This window comes from Glycine soja, chromosome 1 (assembly GCF_004193775.1).
Source record: "Glycine soja cultivar W05 chromosome 1, ASM419377v2, whole genome shotgun sequence".
In the NCBI taxonomy this organism is placed as follows: Eukaryota; Viridiplantae; Streptophyta; class Magnoliopsida; order Fabales; family Fabaceae; genus Glycine; species Glycine soja.
In genome coordinates, this window is record NC_041002.1 from 40517463 (window position 1) to 40528656 (window position 11194).

Below are 11194 nucleotides of genomic sequence, written 5' to 3' on the forward strand. Positions count from 1 at the left end.
ATTTGCATTTGCATTAATATTTATAAAGATAAAAAAAGAATTATGGACTGACAGTAGATGGTCATTAAACTCATTGAAACTTTTATCATTGAATTTTCCATTATTTAAATGTTATTAAAAATAATTCAATGAACTTGAATCAGGTGATTGGTTCAAATGGCACATGCGTAATTTTTATAAAGGTTTTTGAGGTTGAATCTTGAGTATGAAAAAATATTTTTTGGGAGTTAGTTGTACCATTGTGGATACTTTGAATTTGAATGTAATCTAAAAGATAACTTAATTATTTTTTTAGTTCCTCAGATTAGAGGATCTATTTTTTTTTTCTCCCGAATAAAAAATTTCATTTTATGGTCTTTTAAATTCAAAAAAATGTTATTTTTAACCCCTTAAATAAATTTTTGCATCTTTTAGTTCGGGAGTGAGGTATGCTTTTTAGGAAGGTGCAAAGAGGATGAGGTAGGCAGTTATTTAGTTATCTTACTATAAGGTTGACCTTGTTTTACGTCGTTAAGTAAACAAACATGGTAGAAAATTGGAATTCAAATAAAAGGATTAAAACAGTACGAGGTGAAAGATCCCAGGATTGTTCTCAAGGGATCTGTGTTAGCGGCTAATTCTTTGGGACTGCAAAATATCATTTAATATTCATACTAGTGCTAAAACTGCTCATTTAGGAACCAAATGAACAAGGAAAATTTGAAATTCAGATTCCCCATTGAAACCAGTGCCAATAATACGATTTAGTCAAGACAAGGAAATAACACCAGCGATTCTTCCAAAGGTTCAACACCAATCTAAGTCAAAATCTCAAGCCTTAACAAACAAACATTGCTAGAAACTTGATTCTTCACGTTTACATAAGTGCTTCATCAATGCGTTAAGTCGAGTAAGCCTCTCCTTAACTTATATCACGAATATATTTAGAGTTAAACACACAACGCAGTAATGAGTTCAGCACAAGCGGTTTCATTCATTAAAACAAACATGATTCTAAAGTTGAAGGTGAAGAAACCTTATTAACTAAAACAGTAAGTAAAATAAAACCATTGGGGCACAAGGTCTCAAGTCAGCAAACAAACGATATTAAAATCCAAAGATTGATTACAGAGTTTAGCCACTGATGGCAGAGAGTGAAAATTGAAAACTCTAAGAACAACAAAGAAAACTAAAAACTAGTTGAGAAAAATCAGATAACCAAACTCTGGCGCTGTACTTTCTGACAATAAAAATTTATCCTATTTATACTAAAGATAACTTGAACTTTTCTAGTCCTCTTATTTCTTTTTACAAATCAGCCCAAGCCTATAACACAACTTCGGATGCAGAGTCAGAGTAAAAAATGAAGCACGTATTGAGAGACTTGCAATTCAGCATCTTGCATCTGATTACATTAATCATCTGATAAGGCTTTGCAGCAATCTCCAATCGTCGTATCAACTTTCAGCTTTCGTCGCATGTCTTTAAAGCATTCTTCTAATCTTATTTTGGCAAGTGCAGCTCATTAAGACCTACAGATGAAACAAAATAGGAAAATACTTAAAACATGAATTACTACATTTTTTCTTAGTCTGAATAAGACCCATCATTACAAAATTCATCTGTTGAAACTGTGCCTGCAATAGATGCATGTGTGGATGTTTTAGCCAATTTTTAAAATTTAAAATTGTGTGTTGCTTAGGATCTATTCTTTAGGAGTTCTGATTCTGTTTTTTTATTAGACTAGAAACTGTTTTAGTCATGCCTAAAAATACGGGATTTTCTGTTTTGTATATTTGACTCTAACTCTATTTAAAGAGCAAATGAATAACAACTATACATCCTTCGAAAATATATTTGCTCTTCTCTGTTTTTGATCTAATCTTCAACAAATTGGTATCAAGAGCCATCATCTTGAGGGATCTGTGAGTTGAGAGAAACCATAATGAAAGTAGACACAACACACATAATACCACCACCAATTTTTGATGGTGAGGAGTACGACTTATGGGTTGCAAGGATGACTACCCATCTTGAAGCACTAGATCTTTGGGAACCGATAGAAGAAGACTATGCAGGTTGTCCACTACCTGAAAATCCTACAACAGCTCAGCTCAAGAATCACAAAGAGAGGAAGACAAGAAAGGCTAAGGCCAAAGCTTGTCTTTTCTCTTTAGTTTCAAAAATCATATTTACGGGAATTATGAATTTGAATTCTGCGAAGGACATTTGGGACTATCTCAAATTAGAGTATTAGGGTAGTGAGCAAACCAAAGGTATGAATGTACTTAACTGGGCTAGAGAATTTGAGATGCAGAACATGAAGGAGACAAAAACTATCAAAAGTTATGCTCACAAACTACTGAGCATTGCAAACAAGGTACATCTCCTCGGTAAGGATTTTCTTGACGAAAGGATAGTGCAAAAAATACTTGTTACTGTACCTGAAAAGTATGAATCCAAAATATTAGCATTAGAGGAGTCAAAAGACTTGTCAAATATCACCCTTGGAGAATTGGTAAATGTTTTACATGCACAAGAACATAGGAGAATGATGAGACATGAGGAGGCAGTACAAGGTGTTTTTCATATAAAAGCACAAAACTCAGGAGGAGGCAAAGATAAGTAGAACAACAAATGGAAGAACAAGAAATAAGCTGAAAGCTCCAACAAGCAACAAAATGATACTTTTCCGCCTTGTCCACACTGCAAAAAAACAAAACCACTCTAAAAAAATGTTGGTGGAGGCCTGACATCAAGTGCAGAAAATGTGGTAAGTTGGGGCATGTAGAGCGGATTTGCAAGTCACTGAAGGAGGCAAAGGTGTCCATGGAGCAACAAGAAGAAGAACAACTCTTTGTTGCAATATGTTTTGCTACAAGCAATAGTTTCAGTGATTCATGGTTAATAGACAACGATTGTACAAATCATATGATGAACGACCAAACGCTTTTTAAAGAGCTTGAAAAAACCATTGTTTCCAAAGTAAAAATTGGAAAAATAGTGATTTCATCTTAGTCAAAGGAAAATGATTTGTTACTATAGAAAGTTTAACAAGTTTGAAACATATCTCTGATGTCTTATATGTGCCTGACATTGACCAAAATTTGCTTAGTATGGCGCAACTAGTTGAAAAGGGCTTCAAAGTTATATTTGAAGGCAAATGATGCTTGATTAAGGATGCAGAAGGCATAAATGTGTTTAAGGTGAAAATGAGGGCCAAAAGCTATGCTCTAAATCTAATGGAGGAGGAGCAAATAGTTTTTTCAAACACCTGCAACAACATTGAATTATGGCACAAAAGGCTTGGACATTTCCACCTTGCGAGACTTCTATGCATGCAAAAACATGCCTTTGTGAAAGGTGTGTCATTTCTTGAAGACAAATTGGATGATTGTTTAGCTTGTCAATATGACAAGCAAATTAGATTACCATTTTCCTAAACAACGTGGAGAGCAACACAAAAATTGCAGTTAGTACATGCAGATGTCGGAGGATCTCAAAGAATAACATCTTTGAATGGTAATAGATATTATATTACATTTATTAATGATTATTCCAGATTTTGTTGGATTTATTTCTTTAAATCCAAGACTGAGGTAGCTAAGATATTCTAGAAACATAAAGCATTGGTGGAGAATCAAAGTGGTTGCAAGTTACGCACAATAAGATCAGATAATGGGAAGAAATATGCAAATGACACCTTTCACAAATTTTGTGAAGAAGCTGGCATAGAGCACCAACTCACTGTATTGTACACCCCACAATAGAATGGTGTAAGTGAGAGAAAAAACAGAAATATCATGGAGATGACAAGGTGTATGTTGCATGAAAAGGAGTTGCCAAAGAAGTTGTGGGTAGAGGCTGTAAGCACTGTAGTATTTTTGCTTAATAGGTTACTATCCAAAGTACTAAATAGAAAAACCCCATTTGAAGGTTGGTTTGGTTACAAACCAGATTTGCATAATCTAAAATTTTTTGGTTGTCTTTGTTTTTCTTTTGTACCACAGGTTAAAAGAGACAAGTTGGACAAGAAGGTAAAACCAGGAGTTTTTATCGGATACAACAATACTTCCAAAGCTTACAGAATTTTTCAACCACAAAATGGAAAAATCCTTGTAAGTAGGGATGTCAAGTTCATGGAAGGAAACCAATGGAGTTGGGAGGAGTCAATAAAGAAGCAACTACCAGAAATTCCACAATTCATTGATGATAATATAGACAACTTTTCAGTTAGAGGTACAAGACTCTTATATGAAATTTATGAAAAGAGTAATGTAGCTGTCTTGGAACCCGATGATTTTAAAGAAGCTGAGATGGATGATAAGTGGATAGAAGCAATGAAGGAAGAGCTAAAGATGATCGAAAAGAATGACACTTGGGAGCTAGTGGATAGACTTCAACACAAACAACCTATAGGAGTCAAATGGTTTTATAGAACTAAGCTAAATGCAGATGGTTCTATAAATAAGTACAAGGATAGGCTGGTTGTGAAGGGCTATGCTCAGGTGTCCGGAGTGGATTTTTCAGAAACGTTTGCTCCGGTTGCATGCCTCGATACAATTAGAATGTTGCTTGCTTTGACTGCGCAAAAGGGACAGAAAGTTTACCATTTAGATGTAAAGTTTGTCTTCCTAAATGGTTATTTGCAGGAGGAAATATTTGTGGAGCAACCAGAGGGATTTCAAGTCAAGGGACAGGAGGAGAAGGTCTACAAACTAAAAAAGGCCTTGCATGGTCTTAAACAGGCCCCTAGGGCTTGGTACAGTAGAATTGATGATTATCTTCAAAACCTTGGGTTTATTAAAAGTCCAAGTGAAGCTACATTGTATATGAAACTGATGAGTACTAATTTAATCATAGTTTCTATCTATGTTGATGACCTGCTTGTAACAGGGAATGAAGAAAAGTTAATAATGGAGTTTAAAGTTGAAATGTTGCGAGTGTTTGAAATGACAAACCTTGGCCTGATGTCTTTCTTTTTGGGTATGGAGGTAAAGCAAGATCATGGTGGATTCTTCATATGCCAAAAAAAATACACAAGGGAAATACTAAAAAAATTTGCATGGAGGATTGCAAAAACACTGCTACTCCAATGAATTTGCACGGGGCTGATAAGGTAGTTCATCAGTTCAAAAGTCTAATTAGTTGTTTAATGTATCTTACTGCAACCAGGCCCGACATCATGTTTGCAGGAAGTATGCTCTCAAGATTTATGCATTGTGCTAGTGAAGTGCGTCTTCAAGCTGTCAAACGGATTATGAGATATGTCAAGGGGATTGTAGACTATGGTGTCAAGTACACTTACTCTCAGAATTTTCAGTTTCATGATTATTTTGACAGTGATTGGGGTGGTTCAATTGATGATATGAAAAACACAATAGGTTATTGTTTCAGCTTTGGTTCGGGTATGTTTTCTTGGAGTTCAAAAAAGCAAGACATAGTGGCTCAATGCACAGCTGAGGCAGGATATGTGGCAACCACTGCAGCTATGAATCAAGCTATTTGGCTAAGGTGTATACTTGCTGATTTACATATGGAACAAAAGCAGCCTACACAGATTCTTGTTGATAATCAAGCAGTTATTTCCATTTCAAATAATCCCATTTTAATGGCAAGACTAAGCATTTCAAGATCAAGTTGTTTTTTTTAAGGGAAGCACAAAGAGAAGGTGAAGTCAAACTAATTTACTGCAGAACTGAAGATCAAGGTGCAAATGTCTTAACAAAAGCACTTCCAAAAGCTAGATTTGAAGCTTTAAGAAATAAACTAGGTGTCTGCAACTATTGAGGCAAGAAGGAGATCTGTTGAAACTGTGTCTGCAATAGCTGCATACGTGGATGTTTTAGCCATTTTTTAAAATTTAAAATTGTCTGTTACTTAGGATCTATTCTTTAGGAGTTCTGATTCTGTTGTTTTATCAAATTAGAAATTGTTTTAGTCATGCCTAAAAATAAGAGATTTTTTATTTTGTATATTTAATTTGACTCTAACTCTATTTAAAGAGCAAATGAATAACAACTATGCATCCTTCGAAAATATATCTGCTCTTGTCTGTTTTTGATCTAATCTTCAACATCATCTAATTCAATTTAAATGAATAGGAAGCTAAAAAAAGAAGTTTAACATCGAAAAGATATTAAAATATATGAATTATCATAGCGGTTTTCACTATCAGTGTGAGGTCCTAGAATTGTACTTCCATCACCTTGCGGTGGTTTTGGTGTTGATCCATGTCAGTGAATTGTTTCGCTTTATCTTCTTATTGTGTTTTTTTATTATTATTATTATTTCAGCTTCTAGCATCATGTTAGGCCTATCCTCCAGTTATTGTTTCACCAGTAAAAGACTAACATGTAATTTGTGGCTAAAGTTCTACTATGTAGTGATGCAATCTGCAGGGACAGTGAAGCCTTTACCACAACATGTATCTTTTATGCTATTAATATCAGTTGTTTGCCCACGGAAAAGAATAATATCACTTTTAAAACCTGTGATTAAATTTTATACGTAATTATGTAAATACATAAGCACAACTAAACAACTTTTGAATCAATAATCCTTTGGAAGTGAATGTACGTACTTGCAATGCAAATTGTGCGTCAGTGCAGTATGTTCAGCTGGCTCAATAACTTTCACCGGCCATTTAATGAGGTAATGGTTAATTCATCATTTGAAGTCATTAGGTTTAGATTAAAGCTTAATTTTCCTTCATCCAAAATCCTGCTTTGAAAGAAACTAAGCTCCTTTGGCTCAACCAGTTCCATCTCACTCCCTAACATTTGAATTACTGATGTCATGGTTGGCCTATCTCCCGGGTATTGTTGCAAGCACAAGAGACTAACATGGATGCATCGCAGTACTTCTGAGATAACACATGAGTCCTTTATGCTTGAGTCAATCAACTGTAAAGCATTTTTCTCTTTCCAAAGTGTCCATGCCTGAAACATAAAAGAAGAGAAAAAGGTTAATTTTTTATGTTTAAACTCCAGCATAAATAAATAATAAGTTTTTGAGTGCTTAGATAACCAACAAGGCTATGAATCTGGTTTCCATCACAAAGAGCTTTATTTTTTATTCCACATACAATCTCCAACAGTAAAATACCAAAGCTGAAAACGTCTGATTTGATTGAAAATAGTCCAGCAACAGCATATTCTGGGGCCATGTATCCACTACAGGAAACAATTAGAGAAAAAAAATCACATGCCACAAAAAAAATGTGGTGTAGTAATGTAGTATAGTAAGACGGACACTCACTAAGTCCCAACTACTCTTTTTGTGTTTCCTTCGATTTGGTCTCCTCCAAAAGCTTTTGCTGTTCCAAAATCTGATATTTTAGGATTGAACTTTTCATCAAGTAAAACATTACTTGCTTTGAGATCTCTATGAATAATCCTTAATCGGGAATCTTGATGGAGATACAAAAGTCCTCTAGCAATTCCAAGTATTATGTGGAAGCGTCGGGGCCAATCCAATAATTTACCTTTCACTTTATCTGTTTTTTTTTTTTGTTGAAAAGCAAATATGTTGTTTAGTATTAGATATTCAAGATTAATAAGTCTCTAAATAAGACTGCAGTAAAACAACACAAATTCACCTAATCTATGCATTCCTCCTAATACATACCAAAAATGAAGGTGTCTAGGCTGCCATTAACCATGTATTCATATATTAGTAATTTTTCTTGTCCTTGAAAGCAACAGCCAAGGAGCTTTACAAGATTTCGGTGTTGAAGCTTTGCAATCAGTTTTACTTCTGCTGTGAACTCATTTATTCCTTGTCCAGAGCTAGTTGATAGTCGCTTGACAGCAATTTCTCGCCCATCCACTAATTCTCCCTGCATAATTGCATTCATTTGAGAACATGTTTTCTATAACAATAAATCATCCCTTGACTCTAGTCATTATTTTTCTGTTAAGTGCTTAAATATCGAATTACCTTATATACAGGTCCAAAACCACCTTGTCCAATCTTATTATTCAATGAAAAATTGTTGGTGGCAGTAGTGACTGTTAGAAGATCAAACAATGGCACATCCATATCATCTAGCTGTCTTTCGATGTTCTCTTCTGTCTTTGACTTGTCTGGACAAGGAACAAATGAATAAAGCAGTCAATAATACTATGAAACATGAGGAGGGATTGGAACTTGGAAAAGGTTTAAATCTGCAATATTCAATTAGAGAAGGAAACAAAAAATATAATGCGTGCACTCAATTTCTTTAATATGTAGCAAGTTGAAACTCCGATCATTAAGCCCATATGAGATTCATGGCCATGCTAAAAGGCCACCTGGCCTCAAATTCCCCGTTAAGCTATGACTACACTACAGGTGCTTCCTGATAATTTCAAGCATTTCAAATTTTCAATTTTACAATATATATATATATATATATATATGTATATGTATATGTATATAGACAGAGAGAGAGAAGAAGAGCTATCATGATTTTAGTGACAAAAAGCTATGTTGCTTCGGACTCTGTATATGACAAAAATCCAAAATAGAAGTATCCCACTAATTGTGGTAGCAATTAGCTTTAGTTGTGTCCATGTCGGGGCAGAGATCTTCATGGTTTATTTTCATCAAACACACAATCAATCTTATTGTTAGTGGCTGCAAAAATTATCGACAAAGCAAGCAATGAGAGATCTAGATCATCCACACAATTTTCATAGTTATTTTCTGCATTAGACTTCTCTGGGAAAAGAAATCACAAGTCTTTTGTGATTTTTTTATGCCTCAACATTATTAAACTCTAGAACTATGAAATTCTTTCCAAGAGACACAGAACAGAACCCTGCTATAAGGCCACTTAACCAAGATTTCAAAGGATTCACTAAAAAGCTAATAACAGCATTTGTCAACGGTATTGACGACTAGCAGAATTTCCATTTAAATAATGATACATAAACTATACAGCCATATTGTAAGGGAAATGTGAGAAATTGTACCGGCAATTTTCCTTCTTCTGATGAAATAAATAGCAAGTGTCACTACCATCACTACCAAAGTTGCAGCAACGGAGGTTACAATTATTATTATAGAGTTCCTCTTGTACCTGATAAACTCTTCATGGTTGAATTCAATCAAGCAGAACAACAACGGTTAAATTCCATATTGAAGGACCAAGCCTAAATTCTAAAAGCATGATTGAAACTCTGGTGATAAGAATAATAAAAGGATTAATTGGAAAAGTTAATAAAGTATTTACCTAATTCTGAAGCAGGCAACCTTATATATAGACTCTGCCCATTCTCTGGATACAGTTTGATGTCAAATAAATCACCAAACCACATAACACAGCCACTGCCTGCTCCACTTATATTTGAATTGGTATACGCCATGCAGGAACATTTATTCAAGCACTTGGTTCTGCATTGTTTTAGATCAATAGTCTCATCCACAAACGTATCTTTAGTATCCGGCACTTTCAAGCCTTCCACTAGTACAAACCCATCACTGAGCTTATTTTTGCAGCTAAGTGGATGTTTCCGGACACATCCTTCAGACCAGTTCATTGAGTTCCATTCCTCAGGAGACTTAGGCTTGAACCCTTTTAAACATTGACACATTGGTAATGCAGAAGTGGTGCAGTATGTATTGGCTCCACAAACTCCATAATGGTCACAGTAGTCTTCTGGCAGTGCTGCATATAAAATCCATGATTTCCCAGACCATACATAACGCTGACGTTCCAGTGTGGTTTGGTTAAGTACCACTTTTGATATTGAACTAGTCTGCTTGAGGCTCCATCTGAAATAAACCTCTTCCTGGTTGCAGACAAACTCAGAATAGTATATGTGGTTATTAGGCTTCATAAGTGGAAAGCCACTGAAACGCAAACCATTCCATGGTCCAAGTCTATGGTACTTTTTTGTTCCCTTCATCATATAGATCTCAGGATAAGGGTGCAGGATAATGCCCCAAGATAAGTCTCCTTGGGTTGGATCATCGTCACTCTTCCAAGCTATCAGGCGAGTACTAAAATTTCTTTTGAGGTCCCATCCAACCTTCATTCCTTGCAGCATAGTATTAGATGGGTAATCAAAGCTTTGCCACATATATGCGTCTTCATTTCCTCCATTCTCATCTCTTATCACAAGATTGCCAGAATCCAAGAGCTCTGCCACCGGATTCTGTGCCTTTTCTGGAGAACTTGTGCTCCAAACAACTGTGTTGTTGTGTGTAAGGACCAAATTGCCAGAACTGTCTAGTTTCAAGATGGAAGAAGAATCCTTGATTGGACTACCACCGTTTGCAACCCAAACTATGTTTTGAAGTGGAATATTCTTGTTCCAAATTCCAAGGTAGATTTTGTTCGGATTTCCAAGATTGAAGAAACCGAGTTCGAAGATTCCACTTGGGGAAACTAGGGTCTTTCTGTAACTGAGGGACTGGGATTGTGTGATGGATGAAGTTTCTGCTGCTGTGAAAACTATGAGAAAAGGGAAAAACAGTATATAAACTATCATACTAATCAGAAAAAGAATAAACTTCATTGAGTCCTAAGCTTCACAATCAGACCTTACAACGGCCAAGCTGAAGACTAAGAAAACTGAAACCACAGTATATATATAGAGGAGTAACAAAATTTACTAAGCAAACCAAAGTATTGCATAAGCAGTAATGGAGTCAAATTGGGGTTATTTGCTAACTCTTTATAACCATTAAGACTTACAAACGCATAACCAATAAAATAGCATCATCAGTGCTGAGACTTGCAGAATTTTCATTGTAGATGATGATTATGTGTGATAATTGCGATTACAAGAAGCCAACACCAGGAGACTCAGACATTTGCACTCAGTATCAGCAGAAACGTCACAGTTTCACTGACAAATATCGTTTTCATTGATGCTGTTCCATCTTGACTTCAGCAATTTGAACTTTAAGACATAATATTAACTTGTAAACGCAAATCTCCTAAGTTGTTCAATAGATTTTTCAGTAGATTTTTATTTCGTGGTTTATGGGTTTGGTTTCAGTCTTTCTAGTCTGTGTGGCTAGAAGGACCACACTATTGAATATTGAGGCTCCTAGTCACTGTCCGGGTAAACTACCCTTTGAGACTTCTGAAAAAGACAATGTTAAAGTCAAAAAGTAGCATGGAAAGTTCGGGTGCTCATAGGGAGGACCATAGTTTCGTGTCAAGAATGGAGTTGACTTCACTGGCTATTAGAAGTTCCTTTCAGTTTTTAAAGATTATACT

General features: G+C 35.4%; 1 protein-coding gene across 6 annotated transcripts; it reads right to left on the reverse strand.

Annotated features, from left to right (window-relative positions):
• Positions 1–1064: 1064 nt before the first annotated feature.
• Positions 1065–10984, reverse strand: LOC114415919 (G-type lectin S-receptor-like serine/threonine-protein kinase At4g27290). 6 transcript variants are annotated; one of them, XM_028380791.1, is made up of 10 exons: positions 9197–10982; positions 8937–9053; positions 7921–8066; positions 7609–7819; positions 7240–7477; positions 7013–7154; positions 6563–6920; positions 2273–2423; positions 1820–2069; positions 1065–1511 (listed from the first exon to the last, which is right to left on the reverse strand). In XM_028380791.1, exons 1-7 carry the CDS (start codon positions 10482–10484, stop codon positions 6615–6617), a joined length of 2448 nt encoding a protein of 815 aa, XP_028236592.1. In that variant the 5' UTR covers positions 10485–10982; the 3' UTR covers positions 1065–1511; positions 1820–2069; positions 2273–2423; positions 6563–6614. The 6 variants fall into 6 exon arrangements, with proteins under 6 accessions (XP_028236592.1, XP_028236589.1, XP_028236595.1 ...); XM_028380788.1 differs by lacking the exon at positions 1820–2069; XM_028380794.1 differs by lacking the exons at positions 1820–2069; positions 2273–2423 and having other exon boundaries at positions 9197–10420; positions 10664–10981.
• Between the last annotated feature and the right edge of the window lie 210 nt (positions 10985–11194).